This window comes from Heterodontus francisci, chromosome 8 (genome assembly GCF_036365525.1).
Source record: "Heterodontus francisci isolate sHetFra1 chromosome 8, sHetFra1.hap1, whole genome shotgun sequence".
NCBI lineage: Eukaryota > Metazoa > Chordata > Chondrichthyes > Heterodontiformes > Heterodontidae > Heterodontus > Heterodontus francisci.
In genome coordinates, this window is record NC_090378.1 from 23,956,862 (window position 1) to 23,982,113 (window position 25,252).

Genomic DNA, 25,252 nt, shown 5'->3' on the forward strand with positions numbered 1-25,252 from the left:
TGAATAAGGATTCACAAAGGGGAGCTCAAAACAGTGTGTTTAAAATTAAACCCTGTTACAATAAGACCAGGTGAAGACAGCAAAAGACACCGAGACACATTTCTCACCTGGTCTTAACACATGTCACTCAGGCTTGGTTTCTGTGTAGGGAGCCTGTCAGTGACATCACATGGAAACTGTGGAGTTAAAACCCCGACTCCAGGTTTCCCTTGGTCTACCAATCCTCCCCTGCTCTCGGTGGGTCAGGTAAGTTAAAATTCAACCCAGTGTTTCAGATAATTACCTTTCATCAGAACAAACGACAAAAGGTCACCAACCCGGAACATTTACTCTGTTTCTCTCTCCACAGATGTTGCCAGACCTGCTAAGTATTTCCAGCATTTTCTGTATTTATTCCAAATTTTCAGCATCTTCGGTATTTTGCTTTTGAACTTGTATATTCCTATTGTGTTATCAAAGAATTATGTTCTACTTATCATATCCTTACCTGTGATATTTTGTAACATGCTTAGGTTGCCAAAGCTTTCCTGTGCTGGCCATCTGTTTATCAGAGATTATCCCCTCTGATCCTAGAGATGTGAACTTCGGCAAGTGCTGAGTCTGTTTTGCCATAGATAAATGAGCACTGGGCTATCTCAAAGCCAAATTCTCTTCTCTTGGACAGGAACCTCAACTCTCAGGATGGCTCAAAAAACTGTCTTGATCACTGGCTGCTCGTCTGGAATTGGCCTGGCTATAGCCTCTAAACTGGCCAGGGATGATAAGAAAAGATTTCTGGGTGAGTTTTAAACACAAAGGTTTGTTCCCCGGAGAGACTGGGACAGAGACATGAACAGGGAGGTAAGGATAAGGAGAGAAACAAAATAACTTCAGATCATTGACCTGAACAGATATAGAAAGAAGGACAGAAAGAGATCAGAAGATATAGGGGTCAGGGACAGCATAGGGCAGAGAGTAATAGAGACAAAGGTAATGGGAAGGATAGAGAAGGATGGTGAGGAATAGAGATAAGATGGAGAAAAGGACAGGAAAAGGACTGACAAGCAGGATAACGTCAGAGTGTGTTAAGGGTAAAATGTGAACAGAAATAGGAGGGAGAGGAGGGACATGGGCAGCAATATAGGGGAGACAAAGAGAAACAGAGATAAAGTGAAGAACAATGATAGATTGGAAAAGGAACAGAGATCAAGGGACAGACTGGGAGCATGAAAATGAACAGGAACTGAGTGAGGAAGGGGAAAGAGATTCCATTGCCATGGAAACTCTGAAGCATCTGAAGTTAATGACTGAGTTTCTCTGTTGTATTTGCAAATCTATACTTTTACTCATTAAATTAAAGTAAAGTACAACATTTATAACAATACCAAAGTGTTGTCATTGAAGTTGATTTACATTATATATGGTTATGTAAGAGAATAATCCAGAAAAAATGCAAATCCCTAATCATAATCAGTTTACATAGTTTACATTCTGACCAATACATCTAATACTGTCAATTCAATCTGCAAATTAAGTCAGCAGAATGATTACAGGAAATTGGTTGTATTTCTAAGATATAAGGAACCTTGATAAGAAACCATATCTTTCAACATTAAAAATAGCAAATGCATTGGAAATGTTTTGGTGATTGAGCTTCTCAGATCTTTGTCTAAAGAGGAAGCTGTGATCGATATATCTGCTATTTGTATTTCTGAGCATATTGTTTGTAATTGATAGTCTATGCCACCATGCGGAATCTGGATAAGAGAAGAGACCTTGTGGACACTGCTGGCAATGCACTGGGCAAAACATTGGAGATTAAAGAGCTGGATGTTTGCAGTGAAAAATCAATCCGGGACTGTGTTAACAGTATCCCCAACAGGAAAATCGATATACTTGGTAAGAAAATCCAGCATTAAAATGGTTTTAAAGGCGTTTGATAGAGTCAACGTAGAGAAGATGTTTCCACTTGTGGGGGTGTCCAAACAAGGGGTCATAAATATAAGATACTCACTAATAAATCCAGAAACTAATTCAGGAGAAACCTCTTTGTGGAACTTGCAATGAGTACATTGAGTAATTGAGGCGAATAACATAAATGCATTTAAGGGAAAGCTAGAGAAGTACATGAGGGAAAGAGGAACAGAAGATTATGCTGACAGGGTGAGATGAAATTGGAGGGAGACTATTGGAGCATGTAAACCTACATAGACCGACATGGACTGAATGGTCTGTTTCAGTGCTGTAAACTCCATGTTATTCTTGCAACTCATTCAAGTTACCAGACAAACATAGAGAATGAGAGATAGATGGAGAGATGGGAAGACTGGTAGAGAAAAGAAAAAAGACAACAACTTCAAAATGTTCTTCGCCACTTCACAGAGGAAATGGATGAAGCAGTAGTCGGAAAGCAACTAGGGAGTTGATTGAAGGCATGACTGAAGAGGCGGTATAAGACAAAGCTGAAGAACTTGCAACCATTGTCGGCCAGAAGTGCTGACTGGATGATCCACCTTGGCCTTGTCCTGAGGTCCCCAGCATCATAGATGCCAGTCTTCAGCCAATTTGATTAATGCTCGCAAGAAATGTATGAGCGCACTGGACACAGCAAAGGTTATGGGCCCTGACAATATCTATGATGCTGGGGACCTCTGGAGCCTCCTCCTTCCATTAATTGCCCGTTAATGTGGCATGACTGCAGATCATCATTCTGATCCGTTGTTTGTGGAATCGCTTAGCTTTGTCTAGCGCATGCTGCTTCTGCTGTTTAGCATGTTTGTAGTCCTGTGTTGTAGCTTCACCAAGCTGGCACCTCATTTTTAGGTAGGGACATAGGAAATTGGAGCAGGAGTATGCCATTCGGCCCATCGAACCTGCTCCTCCATTCAACCAAATCTTCTACCTCAATGCCATTTTCCTGCACTATCCCCATATCCCTTGATACCTTTAATATCTAAAAATCTATCAATCTCTATCTTGAATATACTCAATGACTGAGCTTCCACAGTCCTCTGGGGTAGAGAATTCCAAAGATTCACCACCTTCTGAGTGAAGAAATTCCTCCTCCTCTCAGTCCCAATTCTGAGACTGTGTGCCCTGGTTCTAGACCCCGCCAGGCAGGGAAACATCCTTCCTGCAACTATCCTGTCAATCCCTCTAAGAATTTTATATGCTTCAATGATATCACCTCTTGTTCTTCCAAACTCTAGAGAATATAGGCCCAGTCTCCTCAATCTATCCTCATAGGACAATCCCACCATCCCAGGGATCTTCATTGCACTCTCTCTATGGCAAGTATATCCTTCCTTAGATAAGGAGACCAAAACTGTACATAATACTCCAGGTGCGGTCTCACCAAGGTTCTATACAATTGTAGCAAGATTTCTTTACTCAAATCCTTTTGCAATAAAGGCCGACATATCATTTACCTTCCTAATTGCTTGCTGCACCTGTATGTTAGCTTTCAGTGATTTATGAACAAGGATAGACAGGTCCCTTTGGACGCCAACACTTCCCAATCTCTCACTATTTAAGAAATACTCTGCATTTCTGTTTTTCCTACCAAAGTGGAGAACTTCACATTTTTCCACACCATATTCCATCTGCCATGTTCTTACCCACTCACTTAGCCTGTCTAAATCCCCTTGAAGCCTCTTTTCATCCTCACAACTCACGTTCCTTGGTTTTGGTCCTGGCATGCTCCTCTACATTTCTCATTGAGCCAGGGTCAGTCCCCTGGCTTGATGGTAATGGTAGGCTGAGGGATATGCCAGGCCATGAAATTACAGATTGTTGTGATATACAATTCAGCCACTGATGCTCTCAGTGCCTCATGGGTGCCCAGTTTTGAGCTGTTAGATCTGTTCTGAATCTGTCTCAGTTTGCATGATGGTAGTGCCACACAACATGATGGAGGGTGTCCTCAGTGCAAAGATGGGACTTCATCTCCACAGAAACTGTGTAGTGGTCACCCCTACCAATATTGTCATGGACTGATGCATGAACAGATAGATTGGTGAGGACATAGTCAAATAGGTTTTTGCCTCTTCTTGGTTCTCTCACCATCTGTTGCAGGTCCGTCTGGCAGATTAGCTTTTAGCTTTTCAATCCTTTAGGATTAACCAACTCAGTTAGTGCTACTGAGTCACTCTTGGTTATTGACATTAAAGTCCCCCACCCAGAGTATATTCTGTGCCCTTGTTACTCTCAGTGCTTCTTCCAAGTGTGTTCAAAATGGAGGAGTACTGATTCATCAGCTGTGGGAGGGTGGTAGGTGGTAATCAGCAGGAGGTTTCCTTGCCCATGTTTGAACTGATGCCATGAGACTTCATGGGGTCCAAGTCAATGTTGAGGACTCCCAGGGGCACTTCCTCCCAACAGTATACTACTGCACCACCGCCTTCGGTGGGTCTGTCCTGCCGATGGGACAAAATATACCCAGGGATGGTGATGGAGGAGTCTGGGAAGTTGGTTGTAAGGTATGATTCGGTGTGTTTGACTATGCCAGACTGTTACTTGACTAGTCTGTGGGACAGCTCTCCCAATTTTGACACAGGTTCCCAGCTTTTAGTGAGGGTCAAGTAGGCAGGGTGTACCTTTGCCATTTCCGGTGCCTAGACCGATGCCAGGTGGTCCATCCGGTTTTACTGTTCAACTTTTCTGTAGCATTTTGATACAACTGAGTGGCTTTCTAGGCCTTTTCAGAGGGCAGTTAAGAGTGAACCACATTGCTGTGGGTTTGGAGTCACATGTAGGCCAGACCGGGTAAGGATGGCAGGTTTCCTTACCAAAGATACATCAATGAACCAGATGGATTTTGACGATAATCCGGTAATTTCATGGTCACCATTACTGAGATTAGCTTTTTATTTCGTTAGGGCGGCACAGTGGCGCATTGGTTAGCACCGCAGCCTCACAGCTCCAGCGACCCGGGTTCAATTCTGGGTACTGCCTGTGTGGAGTTTGCAAGTTCTCCCTGTGTCTGCGTGGGTTTCCTCCGGGTGCTCCGGTTTCCTCCCACATGCCAAAGACTTGCTGGTTGATAGGTAAATTGACCATTATAAATTGCCCCTAGTATAGGTAGGTGGTAGGGAAATATAGGGACAAGTGGGGATGTGGTAGGAATGTGGAATTAGTGTAGGATTCGTATGAAAAATGGGTGGTTGATTGTCGGCACAGACTTGGTGGGCTGAAGGGCCTGTTTCAGAGCTGTATCTCTAAAAAAAAACTGAATTTAAATGCCCCAGCTGCTGTAGCGATTTTAACTCATGTCTCTGGACCATTTGTCCAGTAGCATTCCCACTACCCTATCATTCCTGGTACTATTTACCTGCCTTGGTTCCATAACCCTTAATATCCCGACCTAACAAAAATTTATCAATCTGAGTTTTGAAATTTCCAATTGACCCCCAGCCTCAACAGCTTTTTGGAGGGAGAGAGTTCCATATTTCCACTACCCTTTGTATGAAGAAGTGCTTCCTGACATCACCCTGGATGACCTAGTTATAATTTTAAGGTTGTGCTCCCTTGTTCTGGTGTCTTCTCCATATTGTTTCTGTCTATCTACCCTATCAAATCCTTTAATCATCTTAAACATCGCAATTAGATCACCACTTAATCTTTTATACTCAATGGAATACAAGCCCAGGTTATCCAAACTGTCATCATGATTTAATACTTTTAGCCTTGGTGTCATTTTGTAGATATTTCAGTAGATATGGTGCAACAGAAGTGGAATAACATTCAACTGCTCTAATTATATGCACTGCAGGTGTAAAATCAGCTCAAAAATTCAAGTTTAACACAGGCTTAAAATTAAGACATTGGTTTTAGAACTGATCTTGATTGCAAATTCACATAGTGGACAAAATACTGGTTAGCAATTTCAGTAATAAAGTTCCTATAAATAAATTGACAAAGTTATAAATTTGTGGAAATTCTAGGATTATTTAAGGAAAACAATAGGGTATTATTAAAAAAAGGAAAGCTTTGAGCAAACAAAGCCACAGTTTGCAGATGGATGAAAAAAGCTGTGTGGGTTTTAACCATTGATCCAGTAATGAAACTATATCTTTTATATGTTTATTATGGGTAGCTGAGATTACAAGGTGCAGAACAGTACTTACAGGACAAGATAAATCTTAGCACTCATTCAATAATAGCAACTGAACATTTTAAAGAAAAATCATCTAAGAAATTCATTCTAGTTAATCCTGACAACTGTAACAACTTACATTTATATAACATCATTAACATAGTAAAACACCCTAAGGTGCTGCACAGGAGTATTATAAAGCAAAATTAATCTCCAAGGCACGAAAGAAGAGATTACGGCAGATGGCCAAGGGCTTGGTTAAAGAGGCAGGTTTTAAGGAGTGTCTTAAAGGAGAAAAGAGAGATAGAGAGGTGGGGAGGTTTAAGGAGGGAATTCTAGAGCTTAGGGCCTCAGCAGTTGAATGCATGGCCACCAATGCTGGAGCGATTAAAGTCAGAGATGCTCAAGAGGCCAGAATTAAATGAGCACAGACATCTCAGAGGGCTGTGGGGCTGAAGTAGATTACAGAGTTAGGGAGGGGCGAAGACATGGATTTGAAAACAAGGATGAAAATTTTAAAATGCGGCTTTGCTCAGTTGGGATCCAGTGTGGATAAATAAGCACAGGGTGGTGGGTGAAGAGGAGTTGATGCGAGTTAGGACAGGAGTAGCAGAGTTTTAGATGACCTCAAGCTTAATGAGGGTAGAATATGGCCAGGAGTGCTTGGAATAGTCAAGTCTAAAGGTACGAAGGCCATGGATGAAGGTTTCAGCAGCAGGTGAGCTGAGGCAGGGGCAGAGCTGGTCGATGTTGCGGAGCTGGAAATAGGTGGTCATACTGATGACACGAATATATGGTCAGAAGCTCATTCCGGGATCAAATATGACAGTAAGGTTGAGAACAGTCTGGTTCAGCCTCAGACAGTTGCGAGGGAGTCGGTGGCTAGGGAATGGCATTTTTGGCAGGGGCCAATATTTAACTGGGATAAATTTCTGCTCACCCAGTACTGGATGTCGGACAAGTAGTCTGACAATTTAGAGACAATGGAGGAGTTGAGAGAGGTGATAATGAGATAGAGCTTGGTGTCCTCAGTGTACATGTGGAAACTGATGCTGTGCTTTTTGATGAAATTGCCGAGGGGCAGCATTTAGATGAAAAATTGGAGGCAGCCAAGGATAGATCTTGGGAGATACCAGAGGTAATGGTGTGGAGAAGCCATTGCAAGTCACTCTCTGACTATGATTAGATAGGTAAGAATGAAACTATGCAAGTGTATTCCCACCTATTTGGACGACGGTGGAGAGGCGTTGGAGGAGGATGGTGGGGTCAGCTGTGTCAAAAATGCAGACAGGTTGAGAAGGATGAAGTGTTTACCTTCATCACAGTCACTTAGGATGTCATTTGTGACTTTGATAAGAGCCGTTTTGGTACTGTGGCAGGAGTGGAAACGTGGTTAGAGGAATACAAACACAGAGTTCGGAAAGATGCGCACTGATTTGAGAATTGACAACATGTTCGAGGACTTTGGAAAGGAAAAGAAGGTTGGAGATGGGGCAGTGGTTTGCAGGAATTGAGGGATCAAGGGTTTGTTCTTGAGAAGAGGGAGATGATGGCAGATTTGAAGGAGAGGTGGACAGTACCTAAGGAGAGAGAACCATTCAAAATATGGGCTAACAAGGGAGCCAGAATGGGATGTTGGGTGTCAGTAGTTTAGTGGGAGCAGAAGGTGGATCTCATGGACAAGATGAGCTCAGAGGATAGGAAGAAGATCGGAGAGAAACTAGTGAAAGATGCAGGTTTAGGGTTAGGGCATAGGGGAACCTTAGAGGAAGATTGGCCCGGTGAGGTAGGGGAAGGGAGGGAAGCAGCAGCAGCAGCTGATCGGAGGGTCTTAATCTTAGTGACAAAGAAGTCATAGAGTCATTTACGGTACAGAAGAAGGCCATTTGGCCCATCATGTCCAGGCCAGCTCTCCATGGAGCTATGCTCAGTCCCACTCCCCGGCTCAATCCCCAAAGCCCTGCAAGTCTATTTCTCTCAGGTGGCCATCCAGCTTCCTCTTGAAGTCAGTAATCATCCATTTCCACCACCCTTGTGGGCAGTGAGTTCCAGGTCATTACCGCCAGCTGCGTAAAAATGTGCTTCCTCATATTTCCCTTGCATCTTTTGCTCAAAACTTTAAATATGTGTCCCCTAGTCATAGAGTTTTACAGCACAGAAACAGGCCATTTGGCTCAACGCACCTGTGCCGCCCATTTAGCACCCGTCCTAACTAATCCCATTTCCCCGCACTTGGCCCGTACCCTAGTATGTTATGGCATTTCAAGTGCTCATCTAAATACTTCTTGAATGTCGTGAGTGGTCCTGCCTGTACCACCCCTTCAGGCAGTGTGTTTCAGATTCCAACCACCCTCTGGGTGAAAAACTTCTTCCTCAACTCCCCTCTAAACCTCCTGCTCTTACCTTAAATCTATGCCCCCAGTTATTGAACTCTGCGCTAAGGGAAAAAGTTTCTTCCTATCTATCCTATCAATGCCCCTCAAAATTTTGTATACCTCAATCAGGTCCCCCCTCAGCTTTCTCCGCTCCAAGGAAAACAACCCCCGCCTATCCAGTCTGTTTTCATAACCGCATAGCTCCAGCCCAGTCAACATCCTGGTGAATCTACTCTGCACCCTCTCCACTGCAATGACATCCTTTCCATTGCCCTTGTACTATTTGTTAATGGGAACAGTTTTCCTTGTCTAACTTATCTAAGCCTGTCATAATCTTGTACACGTCTATCAAATCTCCCCTGAATTTCCTTTATTCCAAGGAGAACAAACCCAGCTTTTCCAACCTTACCTTGTAACTAAAATCCCCCATTCCTGGTACCATTCTGGTAAATCTCCTCTGTATCCTCTCAAGGGCCCTCACATCCTTCCTAAAGTCTATGAGCTCCTCACTCGTTGTTGGAGGTGATGGTGGAGGAGAGAGGGGTGAGATATTTAAGAAGACTGTTTGCAGTAAAAAAAGAAGCTGCAGGTTTCTTTGCATTCCAGGATGATCCTGGAATAGTGAGCAGTTTTAGCAGACAAGAGCAGGACCCAGTAGTACTTTATGTGGTCCAGCCAGGTCTGGCAGTCAATGGCTAAACCAGTTGTCCACCATATCTGTTCAAGCCTGCCTCCCTTCGATTAAAGGAGTGGAGTTGAGGGCTGTACCAGGAGAAACATCCAGGATGGGAGATAGCAATGGTTTTAATAGGGATTCGGGCATCGAAGGTGGAAGTGAGAGTAAGTTGAGCAGATTGGTAGCTGCAGAAATGTCGTGGTGGACGGAGGGCCCAAGGCTATGTAGTTGGGATTTTGGAAGTGTAGTTGGAAGTGAATTGGGAGAGAGCTTTATCCAGGGCTGGATACAGAAGGAGATAGGATTGGGACGGGGAAGGGGGAATGTGGGTGGAGAGCAATACAAGGAAATGATCAGAGATGGCCTTATATGTCATTGATACGACTGGAGTAGCGAGGCCATGTAAGATGGCAAGGTCAAAGGAATATGGGTTGGGGAGATCAAATGGAGGGAGAGATTGAGGGAAGATAGGAGGGCAGTCAACTCAGAAAGGAGAGAGAAAAACAAAACAAAACTGCAATTCCTGCCAGTCTGATGCTGAAATCAAAACTAGTCTACTTTTCCCACTAATCTTAATCCCAAATTAAAATAAATGTGTTATGTCTGTTAATCCTAATCGCTAGTCCTTGCCACTTGGACTGAACTCACCTCATGGCTCAAGTGAGCTGAAAAATAATTGTTTTTTTTCTGAAACTTCAGCTCCCACTGGAGCCATGCTGCCAATGGAGAAGATAATTGATTCCTTCTGGGATCGATAACCTTAATTCAGTAAAAGGGCTCAAGATATCTCTCAACTCCACTCAACATAGTTACTTAACATAAGAACCCACGCCCCTCAATGGATTTCAAAGGTGCAGTTTAAAGAGAGTGAAAATCCAGCAGAACTGGAATCCAGCTCAAATTCCAGACCCCTGGGCAAAAGTCAGGTATGGCCTCTCCCAACTCAGGCCGTCTGAGCATGCTTGATGGTGAAGTTGGTAATTGCGCCGCCAAGTGTAGTCATGAAGCATCGAGTCCAGAAGATCACTGCTTCAATCATTACTTGCGCTGAGTTAGCTGATATCAGGTGCAACATCTCCAAAACCCTAGGCTAGGAAGGAGGAGAAAAACATTCAAAGTTCTTATTCCTATCCAGTCCTGCTGTGAGTGAACGTGTAGACATTGGACGAGAATATGATTGGTCTTAGTTTTATAGCCTGTTGCCATTCATTATTTAGACTCGCACATGTAAAATGGTCATTTCAGCGAGGAACTGGAGAACTCCCTGCACCAGTGAGCATCTTTAGGAGAGACAGAAATAAAGAAATTCACAACCTCAGGAACAAAGGGCTTTCCAGCCAAATGAAGTTTGTTTGAAGTGCACTCGCTGTTGTAATGTAGGAATTGCAGCAGCCAAATTGCGTACAGCCATGTCCCACAAACAGCGATGTGATAATGACCAGATAATCTGTTTTTCTGAAGTTGGTTGAGGGATAAACAGGACCCAAAGAAAACTCCTCTGCTCTTCTTTGGATAGTACGTTTTACTTTTTTTTCGCTCCATTATAAGGTCAGAAGTGGGGATGTTTGCTGAAGATTGTACAATGTTCAGTATCATTCATAACTCCTCAGATACTGAAGCAGTCCGTGTCCTTATGTAGCAAGATCTGGGCAGCATTCAAGCTAGGGCTGTTAAGTGGCAAGTAACATTCGTGCCACACAAACGCCAGGCAACGACGATCTCCAACAAGAGAGAATCTAACCATTTCCCCTTGATATTCAATGGCACTACCATCACTGAATCCCCCACTATCAACATCCTGGCAGTTACCATTGACCAGAAACTGAACTGCCATATAAATACTGTGGCTACAAGAGCAGGTCAGAGGCTAGGAATTCTGTGATGGGTAACTCACCTCCTGACTCCCCAAAGTCTGTCCACCATCCACAAGGCACGAGTCAGGAGTGTGCTGGAATATTCTCCACTTGCCTGGATGGGTGCGGCTCCAACAACACTCAGGAAGCTTAACCCCATCCAGGACAAAGCAGCTCACTTGATTAGCACCCCATCCACCACCTTAAACATACACTCCCTCCACTACTGACACAGAGTGGCAGCAGTGTGTACCATCAACAAGATGCACTGCAGCAACTCACCAAGCCTCCTTTGACAGCACATTACAAACCTGCGACCTCGTCCACTAGATGGACAAGGCCAGCAGAAGCATAGGAACACAACCACTTGCAAGTTCTCCTCCAAGTCACAAACTTACTTGGAACTACATTGCCGTTCCTTCACGGTCGCTGGATCAAAATCCTGGAACGCCCTTCCTAACAGCACTGTGGGTGTACCTACACCACATGGACTGCAGCGGATCAAGAAGGCGGCTCACCACCACCTTCTCAAGGGCAATTAGGGATGGGCAACAAATGCTGTCCTTGCCCGCGCTGCCCAAATCCCATGAAAGAACAAAATAATTCCCTAGAGAAAGCACCTGGGGCCTTGGTTTAACATCTCATCTGAAAGATAGCACCTCCAATAGAGCAGTGCTCCTTCAATACTGCACTGGAAGTGTAGGCTTAGATTTCTTGTTCAAGTCTCTGGAGAGGGGCTTAAATCCACAGCCTTCTGACTCAGAGGTGAATGAGCTACCAACTGAGACACAGTTAACAAAGAAAGCAAAGGAACGAAAGTTGCTTGTAAAATATACAGACATATGCAAGTAATGCTATACTTAATGGTTGTATGAAAAACGAACAATCTAAAAGTCAATCTTCGACTTAAATTAATGACTTAATAAAGTAGGTTTGGAGAAAGGATTGAAAGACTGACATCATGATATCAGAGCACCCTGTCCCTCAAGAATTAATTTGTTCATCCTGTAGTATTACTGTAAAAATGAAAGCGCTCACAACTCAGTGAAGGAAAATTAGAGAATTAATTTCTCAAAGAAAATCGCCTAGGGCTGGTTTGGCAAGGAGATTATATTGTTACGACCAACCGCTCAAGACAAAGCCCCCAATCAAAATATATGATTCTGAGTGTGGTGGGAGAAATGCACTGTTGATTCAGTCCCGCCCCTCCACAGATCGCCTAACATATCATTTTAAACTTTCCAAATTAAAGAAAACCATTGCCAAATTGACCATCTATTAACCCCTGAATGAGGCTAACCAAGCCAGGTGTCTTTAGATCAACAAATTAACTGTTTAATTAGAAAAACTAAATTCTTAAGCACTACTAAGATATAAACAACATTTAAAATAGAACAAATTAATGTCCTTACAGATTTACGCTCCTGCCGAAGTGGAATCTTCCCAACATGGAACAGTGCAAGGTTGCTTTAAGTCCTCACAGCCATCCGATGGGTGGGGGGAGAGGGGGGGGGAATGGTTCTTCAATAGAGAATAGTCGATAGTCTAATTCAGCAGTTGAAGTGATGCTTTTCTTCTCCAGCGATGAATTCAGCAATTAGCAACTTGCAAACTCTTTTTAATGAATCAATTTGGCTTTAGAATTTTTGAGGGATAAAAGATTGTCACAGTCTAACTTCCCTTCCTTCAGTTTAAATTATCAGAGATATCTGTTCCATTCATGGTGATCCAGCTGTCTGTCTGTGTCTGTTAACTGTGTCTCAAAAGCCAGTTTTTCAGCTAGTTTCAAATGTCAATCCGCAACATTGTATCTCGTGTCCTTGGTCCTGAATGGCTGTACCCTATGACAATGAGAATGCATTCTTTGACTCAGTCCCTGGAGCTTACTGCCTTAAAGCAGTACTGATCCTTTTCCAGCCTTAAAGGTACACCGCATAGTTCCCGGGAAAAAAAACTACAGGATCATAACAATATTAATGTATAGATACCTACATAATTTTATAAACTTATTAGCTTTACAAAGTTAAAAATGAAAAATGATGAGAAGGTGTGTAATTGTGTTAATCTGTGTGCATTAACTCTTCCAGTCAGCAATGCTGGAATGGGAATGATTGGACCCATTGAATGCCAAACCTTGGAGGAGATGAAGAATATCATGGATACCAACTTCTTTGGACTTGTTAGACTCCTTAAGGAAATTCTACCAGACATGAAGAGGAGGAAGATGGGTCACATTGTGGTGATTAGTAGTGTGATGGGCATTCAGGGTATGCAGACTTACACTAAAATGTTCTTGCTTTATGGATATTGAGGAGATCAAAATAATTAAATTTCTTGCAATGTTCCCGTTTAATTTGATTTAATCCATGAATCAATTTCTCTTTCTTATGTGATGAGGCGTTATTTTTCACAGAAAATTCCAATTATTTGGCTATTCCTTTCATTTTCAGGCATATTATTCAATGACATCTACGCGGCATCGAAATTTGCTGTGGAGGGATTTTGCGAAAGTTTAGCAATTCAAGCGATAAAATTCAAATTGAAGTAGGTAACAATTTTGCTAATTTTGGAAAGAGATAGCTATTAAGTAGATTCTTGTACAGTTCTTGTTTATCTATATAAAAGCAAAATATTGCAGATGCTGGAAATCTGAAACAAAAACTAAAAGTGCTGGAAATACTCAGCAGGTTTGGCGGCATCTGTGGAGAGAGAAGCAGAGTTAACGTTTCAGGTCTGTAACCTTTCATCAGAACTGCAAAGGTTAGAAAAGAATTAGGTTTTAAGCAAGTGAAGGGGAGGGGGTGGGGGAAAGAACAAAGCGGAAGGTGTTTGATAGGACAGAGGGAGATTAAATAACAAAGCTGTCCTGGGACAAAGGCAAAGCGCGTGTTAATGCTTGTGGTGAAAGATAAAGCATTAGTCCAGAGAGACTGTTAATAGCGGAATATTGAGCAGCTCTGACTACATGAAAAGCAGGCACTCAATAGAGTTCAATAACTTCAGAGCATGACTGGCCTTTTTTTTAATATTTTATTTTTTAACCATGTGCCTGCTTTTCATGTAGTCAGAGCTGCTCATTATTCCACTATTAACACTCTCTCTGAACTAATGCTTTGTCTTTCACCACAAGCATTAACATACTCTTTGGGCTGAATTTTACACCGCCCCACCGGGTTGGATGGTGGCGTGGGAGCAGCGTAAAATTGAGCAGGAGGATCCGGGAGGCCTACCTGCCCCGCTCCCACCTCTGGTCAACTTTACTGCGGTCGGTCAGCGGGGGTGGGGGGGATATAGCCTGCCTGTCCGAGGCCAATGAAAGCCCTTAAGTGGTCACTTAATGGCCACTTAAGGGCCCTCGCTGCCTGCACGGGTATTTTACCCATGGCAAGCGAGCATGCTGGGGATGTGAAAGGCCGCCCAGCGATAGCTGCCGGCCTTTCCGCGTCCCAGGGGAGGGACCATGGCAGTCTGGCACAGGGTGCCCGATTGAGGGTCCGCCTCCACCTCCCAACCCACCCCCGGGACCCTACACGCACCCCTCCTCTCCCCAAACGACCACTCCAGCCTCACCAGGGAAGGACCGATCTGCCTGGTGAGGCATGCCCAACTTACCTTCACTCCTGAATCCATCTGTTCGGCTGGGCTGCAATTAGAGGTGGGAGCCAAAGAATGAGCTGGCTCACCTCCTCCAATGCCAGGGGTATCGTTGGGGCAGGTGGAAGGTCCAACTGCCCCATTGCAAATGTCGAGCACATGTTTTTCTGGGTGAAGCCTCTCCACTTTCAGATCCCACCTGATTTTCTCTGTCCTCACAGACCTCTAGCTCTTGAGAATAATCTAACAGCCCTAAAGAAATTCAAGGCCATGTTTATTGACATTTTTCTTAACCTTTCTAGCCGAGTTTCCCCCTGTGCAGAAGAGTGATCATAATATGATGGAATTCCATATTAACTTTGAGTAATATCGTTAAGTCCAAAAGTAGGGTCTTAAATTTAAACAAAGCCATTTACTGAGGTATGAGGAGTGTATTGGTTCAGGTAGATTGGGAATTAGATTGAAAGATACGATAGTAGATAGGCAATGGCACATATTTCAAGAAAATATTCATAATTCTTAACAAATATACGCGTATATCCCCCGAGCAAGGCACTTCACAGCAGCATTATAAAACTTAATTCAACACCAAGCCACCTAAGGAGCTATTAGGATTGGTCAAGGAGGTAAATTTTAAGGAGTGTCTTAAAGGAGAAAAGAGAGATGGAGAGGTGGAGAGGTTTTGGGAGGGAATTCCAGAGCTTAGGACCTAGACAGCTAAAGGCACAGCCACCAATGGTGGAGCGATTAGAATCAGGGATGTGCAAGAGGCTGGAATTAGAGAAGCCAAAATCTTGGAGGAGTGCAGAGCTGGAGGAGGTTACAGAGATAGGGAGGAGTGAGGAAATGGAGGGGTATGAAAGCAAGAATGAGAATTTTAAAATTGAGGTTTAGGTTTTATTCATTCATGGGATATGGGCATCACAGTTAATGCCCCCTCCTAATTGCCCTTGAATAGGAGGTGGTAAGCCACCTTCTGTAAGCACTGCAGTCTGTGCGGTGTAGTTACACCCACAGTGCTGTTAGTTAAAGAATTCCAGGATTTTGACCCAGAGATGATGAAGGAACGATGATAAATCTCCAAGTCAGGATGGTGTATGACTTGGAGGAGAACTTGGAGATGGTGGTGTTCCCATGTGTCTGCAGCCTTTGTCCTGCTAAGTAGTAGAGCCCGCAGGTTTGCAAGGTGCTATTGAAGAAACCTTGGCGAGTTGCTGAAGTGCATCTCATACATGGTACAGACTGCACCATGGTGCGCCGATAATGTTTCACTAAGAACAGAGAAGAGGGTAAAAGAGGGGGGGGTGTGGCATTGTTAATCAAGGAAAGTATTACAGCGGCAGAAAAGACTTTTGAGGACTCGTCTACTGAGGTAGTCTGGGCCGAGGTTAGGAACAGGAGAGGAGAGGTCACCCTGTTGGGGGTTTTCTATAGACCTCCGAATAGTTCCAGAGATATAGAGGAAAGGATAGCAAAAATGATTCTTGACAGGAGCGAGAGTAACAGGGTAGTGGTTATGGGGGACTTTAACTTTCCAAATATTGTCTGGAAATACTATAGTTCGAGTACTTTAGATGGGTCTGTTTTTGTCCAGTGTGTGCAGGAGGGTTTTCTGACACAGTATGTAGACAGGCCAACCAGGGGCGATGCCACATTGGATTTGGTACTGGGTAATGAACCCGGCCAGGTGTTAGATTTCGAAGTTGGTGAGCACTTTGGTGATAGTGATCACAATTCGGTTAGGTTTACCTTAGCGATGGGCAGGGACAGGCATATACAGCAGGGCAAGAATTATAGCTGGGGGAAAGGAAATTATGATGCGATTAGGCAAGATTTAGGATGCGTAGGATGGGGAAGGAAACTGCAGGGGATGGGCACAATCGAAATGTGGAGCTTATTCAAGGAGCAGCTACTGCGTGTCCTTGATAAGTATGTACCTGTCAGGCAGGGAGGAAGTTGTCGAGCGAGGGAGCCGTGGTTTACTAAAGAAGTTGAAGAGCTTGTCAAGAGGAAGAAGAAGGCTTATGTTAGGATGAGACGTGAAGGCTCAGTTAGGGCGCTTGAGAGTTACAAGCTAGCCAGGAAGGATCTAAAGGGAGAGATAAGAAGAGCAAGGAGAGGACACGAGAAGTCATTGGCGGATAGGATCAAAGAAAACCCTAAGGCTTTCGATAGGTATATCAGGAATAAAAGAATGACTAGAGATAGGTTAGGGCCAATCAAGGATAGTAGTGGGAAGTTGTGTGTGGAATCGGAGGAGATAGGGGAAGTGTTAAATGAATATTTTTCGTCAGTATTTACAGTGGAGAAAGAAAATGTTGTCGAGGAGAATACTGAGATACAGACTACTAGGCTAGATGGGATTGAGGTTCACAAGGAGGAGGTGTTAGCAATTTTGGAAAGTGTGAAAATAGATAAGTCCCCTGGGCCAGATGGGATTTATCATAGGATTCTCTGGGAAGCCAGGGAGGAAATTGCAGAGCCTTTGTCCTTGATTTTTATGTCGTCATTGTCGACAGGAATAGTGCCGGAAGACTGGAGGATAGCAAATGTTGTCCCCTTGTTCAAGAAGGGGAGTAGAGACAGCCCTGGTAATTATAGACCTGTGAGCCTTACTTCGGTTGTGGGTAAAATGTTGGAAAAGGTTATAAGAGATAGGATTTATAATCATCTTGAAAAGAATAAGTTCATTAGAGATAGTCAGCACGGTTTTGTGAAGGGTAGGTCGTGCCTCACAAACCTTATTGAGTTTTTTGACAAGGTGACCAAAGAGGTGGATGAGGGTAAAGCCGTGGATGTGGTCTATATGGATTTCAGTAAGGCGTTTGATAAAGTTCCCCACGGTAGGCTATTGCAGAAAATACAGAAGTATGGGATTGAAGGTGAATTAGTGCTTTGGATCAGAAATTGGCTAGCTGAAAGAAGACAGAGGGTGGTGGTTGATGGTAAATGTTCATCCTGGAGTATAGTTTCTAGTGGTGTACCGCAAGGATCTGTTTTGGGGCCACTGTTGTCTGTCATTTTTATAAATGACCTGGATGAGGGTGTAGAAGGGTGGGTTAGTAAATTTGCGGATGACACGAAGGTCGGTGGAGTTGTGGATAGTGCCGAAGGATGTTGTAGGTTACAGAGGGACATAGATAGGCTGCAGAGCTGGGCTGAGAGATGGCAAATGGAGTTTAATGCGGAAAAGTGTGAGGTGATTCACTTCGGAAGGAGTAACAGCATTGCAGAATACTGGGCTAATGGGAAGATTCTTGGTAGTGTAGATGAGCAGAGAGATCTTGGTGTCCAGGTACATAAATCCCTGAAAGTTGCCACCCAGGTTAATAGAGCTGTTAAGAAGGCATATGGTGTGTTAGCTTTTATTAGTAGGGGGATCGAGTTTAGGAGCCACGAGGTCATGCTGCAGCTGTACAGAACTCTGGTGCGGCCGCACCTGGAGTATTGCGTGCAGTTCTGGTCACCGCATTATAGGAAGGATGTGGAAGCTTTGGAAAAGGTGCAGAGGAGATTTACTAGGATGTTGCCTGGTATGGAGGGAAGGTCTTACGAGGAAAGGCTGAGGGACTTGAGGTTGTTTTCGTTAGAGAGAAGGAGGAGAAGAGGTGATTTAATAGAGACATATAAGATAATCAGAGGGCTGGACAGGGTGGATAGTGAGAGCCTTTTTCGTCGGATGGTGATGGCAAACACAAGGGGACATAGCTTTAAGTTGAGGGGTGATAGATATAGGACAGATGTCAGAGGTAGTTTCTTTACACAGAGAGTAGTAGGGGCGTGGAACGCCCTGCCTGCAACAGTAGTAGACTCGCCAACTTTAAGGGCATTTAAGTGGTCATTGGACAGACATATGGATGAAAATGGAATAGTGTAGGTCAGATGGTTTCACAGGTCGGCGCAACATCGAGGGCTCAAGGGCCTGTACTGCGCTGTAATGTTCTAATGCAGGGCATGAGTTTTCAAGGTGGTGGTTAGGATGCCAATCATGTGGGCTGCTTTGTCCTGAATGATGTCGAGTTTGTTGAGTGTTGTTAGAGCTGCACTCCTGCAGACAAGTGGAAAGTATTCTATCAAACTTATGACTTGTGCCTTGTAGATGGTGGAAAGGCTTTCGGAAATCAGTAGGTGAGTTACTTACCAGAGAATACCCAAACTCTGCATAGTCGCATTATTATATCGCTGGTTCAGTTCAGTTTCTGGTCAATGGTCACGCCCAGGATATTGATGGTGGAGGGTTCTGTGATGACAATACCATTGAACATCATGGGGAGGTGGTTAGACTCTCTCTTGTTGGAGATGGTCATTGCCTGGCACTTGTGTGACACAAATGTTACTTGTCACTTATCAGCCCAATCCTGAATATTGTCCAGGTCTTGCTGCATGCGGGCATGGACTGCCTCATTTTCTGAGGAGTTGCAAATGGTACTGCAATCATTAGCGAAAGTCCCCACTTCTGACCTTTTGATGGAGGGAAGGTCATTGATGAAGCTGCTGAAGGTGGTTGGGCCTAGGACATTGCCCTGAAGAACTCCTGCTATCCTCTCTTCGCACACACATGATTCACCTCAGACAACCACAACCATCTTCCTTTGTACTGGGTATGACCACAGCCAGGGGACAGTTTTCCTTCTGATTCCCATTAACTTCATTTTTGCTAGGGCTCCTTGATGCACCACTCGGTCAAATGCTACCTTGATGTCAATGGCAGCCATTCTCATCTCACTTCTGAAAGTAAACTCTTTTGTCCATATTTGGACCAAGGCTGCAATGAGGTCTGGAACTGTGACCCTGGTGGAACCAAACTGAGCAGCAGTGAACGGGTTATTGCTGAGTAAGTGCCGATTGATAGCACTGTCAACAACATCTTCCATCACTTTTCTGATGATTGAGAGTAGACTGATGGGGCGATAATTGGCTGGATTGGATTTGTCCTGCTTTTTGTGGGCAGGACATACCTGGGTCGTCTTCTTCTTTAGCTTCCTTGTCTTAAGAGACAACGGGTAAGCGCTTAGAGGTGGTCAGTGGTTTGTGCAGCAGCGCCTGGAGTGGCTATAAAGGCCAATTCTAGAGCGACAGACTCTTCCACAGGTGCTGCAGATAAAATTGGTTGTCAGGGCTGTTACACAGTTGGCTCTCTCCTTGCACTTCTGTCTTTTTTTTCTGCCAACTGCTAAGTCTCTTCAACTCACCACTCTTTAGCCCCGCCTTTATGGCTGTCCGCCAGCTCTGGCGATCACTGGCAACTGACTCCCACGACTTGTGATCAATGTCACAGGACTTCATGTCACGTTTGCAGACGTCTTTAAAGCAGAGACAAGGACGGCTGGTGGGTCTGATAGCAGTGACGAGCTCATTGTACAATGTGTCCTTGGGGATCCTTCCATCTTCCATGAGGCTCACATGGCCAAGCCATCTCAAGCGCCACTGGCTCATTAGGGTGTATATGCTGGGGTTGTTGGCCACCACGAGGACTTCTGCATTGGAGATACGGTCCTGCCACCTGATGCCAAGGATTCTCCGGAGGCAGCGAAGATGGAATGAGTTCAGACATCGCTCTTGGCTGACATACATTGTCCAGGCCTCACTGCCATAGAGCAAGGTACTGAAGACACAGGCTTGAAACACTCGGACTTTTGTGTTCCATGTCAGTGCACCATTTTCCCACACCCTCTTGGCCAGTCTGGACATAGCAGCGGATACCTTTCCCATGTGCTTGTTGATTTCTGCATTGAGAGACAGGTTACTGGTGATGGTAGAACCTAGGTAGGTGAACTCTTGAACCACTTCCAGAGCGTGATCGCCAATATTGATGGATGGAGCATTTCTGACGTCATGTCACATGATGTTCGTTTTCTTGAGGGTGATGGTTAGGCCAAATTCATTGCAGGCAGCCACAGTCCTGTCGATGAGTCTCTGCACGCACTCTTCTGTGTGAGATGTTAATGCAGCATCGTCAGCAAAGAGCATACCTGGGTAATGTTTCACTTTGTCAGGTAGATGCCAGTGCAGTAGCTGTGTTGGAACAGTTTGGCTAGAGGCGCAGCTAGTTCTTGAGCACAAATCTTCAGTACTACAGCCAAGATGTTGTCAGGACCCATAACTTTTTCAGTATCCTGTCCACTCAGCTGTTTCTTGATATCACATGGAGTGAATTGAATTGACTGAAGATTGGCCTCTGTGATTGTGGGGATCTCAGGAATAGACCAAAGTGGATTATTCACTCAGTACTTACGGCTGAAGTTAATTGCAAGCACTTCAGTCTTGTATTTTGCTGGGATCGGCCATTGTTGAGGGGTTGGCGATATTCATGGAGCCTACTCTTGGTGGTAGTTGTCTAATTGTCCACCACTATTCACAACCAGACTGGCAGGACTGCAGAACTTTGATCTGATCCATTGTTTGTGGGATTGCTTAGTTCTGTCTAAAGCATGCTGTTTCCACTGTTTAGCATGCATGTAGCCCTCTGTTATAGCTTCATCAGGTGGCATCTCTCCTTACTGAACCAGGGTTGGTACCTCGGCGTGACAGTAATGGAAGACTGAGAGATCAGCTGGGCCATGAGGTTACAGATTATGGCGGAATACAATTCTGTTGCTGCTGATGGCCTCTTGTATGCCCAGTTTTGAAAACAGTTAAATCTGTTCTGAATTTATCTCACTTAACGTGCTGGTTGTGTTGCATAACATAATGGGTGTCATCACTGTGAAGATGGGACATCATCTCCACAAGGCCGGTGTGGTGGTCACTGCTACCAATACTGTCATGGAAAGATGTACAGTTAGATTGGTGAAGATGAGGTCAAGTAGGTTTTCTCCCCATGTTGCTTCTTTCACCACCTGCAGCATGCCCAATCTGGCAGATATATCCTTCAGGACTCACCAACTCAGTCAGTAGTGGTGCTACTGAACCACTTTTGATGATGGACATTGAAGTTCCCCACCTAGAGTACATTCTGTGCCCTTGCTATGCTCAGTGCTTCTTACAAGTGGTGTTCAACATGGAGGAGCACTGATTCATCAACTGAGAGGCGGCGGTAGGTGGTAATCAGCATGAAGTTTCCTTGCCCATGTTTGACCTGATGCCATGAGACTTCATGGGGTCTGGAGTCAATGCCGAGGATTCCCAGGGGAACTCCCTCCTGACTATGTACCATTGTGCTGCCACCTCTGGTGGGTCTGTTCTGCCGATGGGACAGGACCTACCCAGGGATGGTGATGGAGGAGATTGGGATGTTGGCTGAAAGGTATGATTCTGTGAATATGACTATGCCAGGCTACTGCTTGACCAAACTGTGCGACAGCTCTCCCAACTTCTGCACAAGTATTCAGCTATTTGTAAGGATAACTTTGCTCAGGCGACTGGGCTGGGTGTGCCTTTGTTATGTCCAAATTCATTCATGTTGCCGGATAGGGAGCCAATGTAGGTCATGAGGACAGGATGATGGGTGAACGTGACTTGGTGCGGAGTTAGGATACGGGCAACAGATTTTTGGATGATCTCAACCTTGTGGAGATTGGCTGTTGGGAGGTCAGTCAGGAGAGTGTTGAAATAGTCAAGTCTAGAGGTAACGAAGGAGGTTTCAACAGATGAGTTGATGTAGGGGCAGTGTTGGGCAATGTCATGGAGGTGGTCCAGGTTGTCTTGGTGATGGAGCAGTTTATATGGTCAGTAGCTCATCTCATAATCAAAATACAACACCAAGTTTGCGAATGGTCGGCCTCAGACAATTGCGAGGGAGAGAGATGGAGTCAGTGTTTAGGGAATGAAGTTGGTGGTGAGGACCAAAGACAATCTCCTGTTGCAATGGTCCTTTTGAGCTGGATGTAAGCAAGTGGATGGAAGGTGTCTGGGATGACTCCTGCCCCTTGATGGTGAGCACCCAGCCTCTGTTATGCACTGTTATCCGATGACATTTTTAAGCTCAGAGTTTCCGAACATACAGAAATATATACCACAATACATAATGTTATGCTATTGTATCACCAGTGCTAATTGCTGTTTACTAGTGCAAGTTAAACACTCTCTGTTAACATATTCTCAGTTTAGGCCTCAGGAACTATTAGTTTTCAAAACTGTTATAGTTTATTATCAATGCCAGGTAACTAAAATGTAATATTGTTGCTTGTCCACAGCACTCACAACACAATAGGGCTTTGAATTGTCACCAGTTATATTAATTTATTAAAAATATACAACTTTCATTTATTTTGTGCCTTCTCACATTCTCAAAACTTTCCAAATTGTTTTGCAAACAGTGGGATGAAATTTCATTGGCCACGCAAATGTAAAGCTGGCATTGCAGACTGTCTGCCCCTTACGTTAAAAAACACCTTACTTTCATTTCCATTGAAAGCAACTAGCATGAAAATTGTATGGATTCTACAATAGGCTGCAGATCCTGAATGCCAAAATTTAGTCCCCTGTAGTAAGTTGAAAATTGATGCTGATGGATAGTTTTTGAAATGTAGTTATGTAGGCAAATACAGTGTCCAATTTGCACTGAGCAAAGTTCTGCCTATTTAGGCAGCCCAATGGGCCTTGGTCTAATGTCTCGGCACCTCTGACAATGCCACACTCCCTCAACACAGTATTTAAAGTGTCAGCCTAGGTTCTGTGCTCTCGTTCTTGGTGGGGCTTGAACCTACACCCGTCTGACTGAGAGGTGAGCGTGATGACAACTGAATTTAAACAGACATTATCAGCGCAAACAGATTAAAATTGTTCTGACGGCATTTTAGTGAGAAAACTCATTTTTGCACTATTTTCACACAAGTGTTGTTCAAACCAAGTGTCCTTTTTAACCTTAGTTACGTTAGCTATGTTACTGTTCATGTAGAAAATAACAGGCTTGTACCAAGAACTCTATTTCGAATTTGATTTCAAAGTGTACGCTGATCTGGCTCTACGGTTTTCATTTTACAGTGTCAAAAATGCTGAAAGTTAACAAAGGTAAAATGATTAAAGGAAAAAAAATTACTGTGCCCATGAATGCCCCTGCTGGCTGCTCAAAAAAATAATTTTCATAACCAATGCAAAGGCTTTCATCAATAACCTCTCCTTTTTACCTGACAGCATTACTCTGATTGAACCTGGCCCTGTGATCACTGAATTTGAGAGGAAGGTTTATGAAGACGGATTGAAAGTAGATTTGTCTGCAGCAGACCAGGAAACAAGAGATATGTTCACAAATATTTACTTGCGCAACTACAAGGAAATATTCTTAAGCCTAGGACAAAGTGCACATGAAGTGGCTGAGGTACTAACAATCAAACTTATCGAGGCTTACACTGAAAATCAATAAATAGTGAAATCAGATGGATGGAACTATGCTCGAAGGAATAGGTTCAGTGTTTCCTTCTTTTTTAATTTTAAACTGAAGATCAACCTGTGACCTCGACATTGACAAAACATTAGCCTGTATCTTTTTTTATTTAATTCGTGGCCAAGGCCAGACCTAATTGCCCTCGGGAGGGTGGTGGTGAGCTGCCTTCTTGAACCCCTGCAGTTCTGTTGGAGTGCTGTTGGGGAGGAAATTCCAGGATTTTGACCCAGCAACAATGAAGGAATGGCAATTTATGTCCAAGTCAGGATGGTGTGTGACTTGAAAGGAAGCTTGGGGACTGTGGTGTTCCCAGTATTAACTGAAAGCAGTAGTTGTTTAACTCAAGTATTCCTGCAATGTTTTGGAAAATGAATTGAATTTTTTGGCCTTGATTTTAACTGCCCGTCCCACATACTTGCCTGGCAGAAACCAGGCAAGGGGGCAGTTAAAATGGACTGAGTTACTTACCCACTCCTCTGCCCAACTGCAATTCCAAATTGCAGGTGATAAAGACAACCAACTGAAGCTTCTCTTTAAATATGCAGATCAGGCTCCAATGACATCAGTGAGACCTGATCTGCAATTTTAGCCTGAGCTTGAGCTGGGCAGCAGTGCCAGGCCAAACTTGCCAACACAAGCAGCCAGAAGAAGCCCATTAAAGTAATTTATTTCTTGTTTCTGGAACAGCAAGGATTCCTCTCCAGGGCACTCAAGAAAGTCTTGGGCCTCCCATGTTCGCAGCCTCCCCTGACCCCCAAACCCCACCATCGTATTTCCCCTGCCTATCCACTGACCTTAGTGCCAGAGATCGGAGTTCTCTCTGGTCCCCAAAGGCTGCCTCTGACTGGCACAATTTTAACAGATGGGCAGTTCCTTCTTGCCCACCATTAAAATCGAGCCTGCGTGCTGCCAGTCTAGGGCAGGTTTGCAGCTTGCTTTGGTGACCCAGGTGTAAAAATCGTGCCCATCATGCACCTGATAAATATAGGGAGGTGGGGAGAGCGCCAACGGAGTGCGTGGCTCAGGGAAAACCATAGTTAAAGTTAATTCTTACAATTTCCAACTCATTTTGTGACTGTGGTTTTGACTGTTTTTCTCTTTTCTTTTATTGAACAGCACACAATGAAGATCATTCTCTCAGATAATCCACCATTCCGTCATCAGACAAATACCCTTTACACCCCCATGACAACTCTGAAGTACGCAGATCCAAATGGAGATCTTCCCATTGACACCTTCTACAAAATGGTCTTCCATCATGACAAAGTCTTCCATGCCAGCCTCAATTTTATTAAATTGCTAAGGTGGAGAAGCAAAAAGAGTTTTAATCTTGGAAAACCGAGCAGTAAGGAATAG

General features: G+C 44.1%; 1 protein-coding gene across 1 annotated transcript; it reads left to right on the forward strand.

Annotated features, from left to right (window-relative positions):
• Nucleotides 1-681: 681 nt before the first annotated feature.
• On the forward strand, nt 682-25,252 carry zgc:109982 (uncharacterized protein LOC553564 homolog). Its single transcript, XM_068036356.1, has 6 exons — nt 682-778; nt 1,717-1,878; nt 13,065-13,244; nt 13,428-13,521; nt 23,647-23,830; nt 25,013-25,252. Exons 1-6 carry the CDS (start codon nt 682-684, stop codon nt 25,250-25,252), a joined length of 957 nt encoding a protein of 318 aa, XP_067892457.1.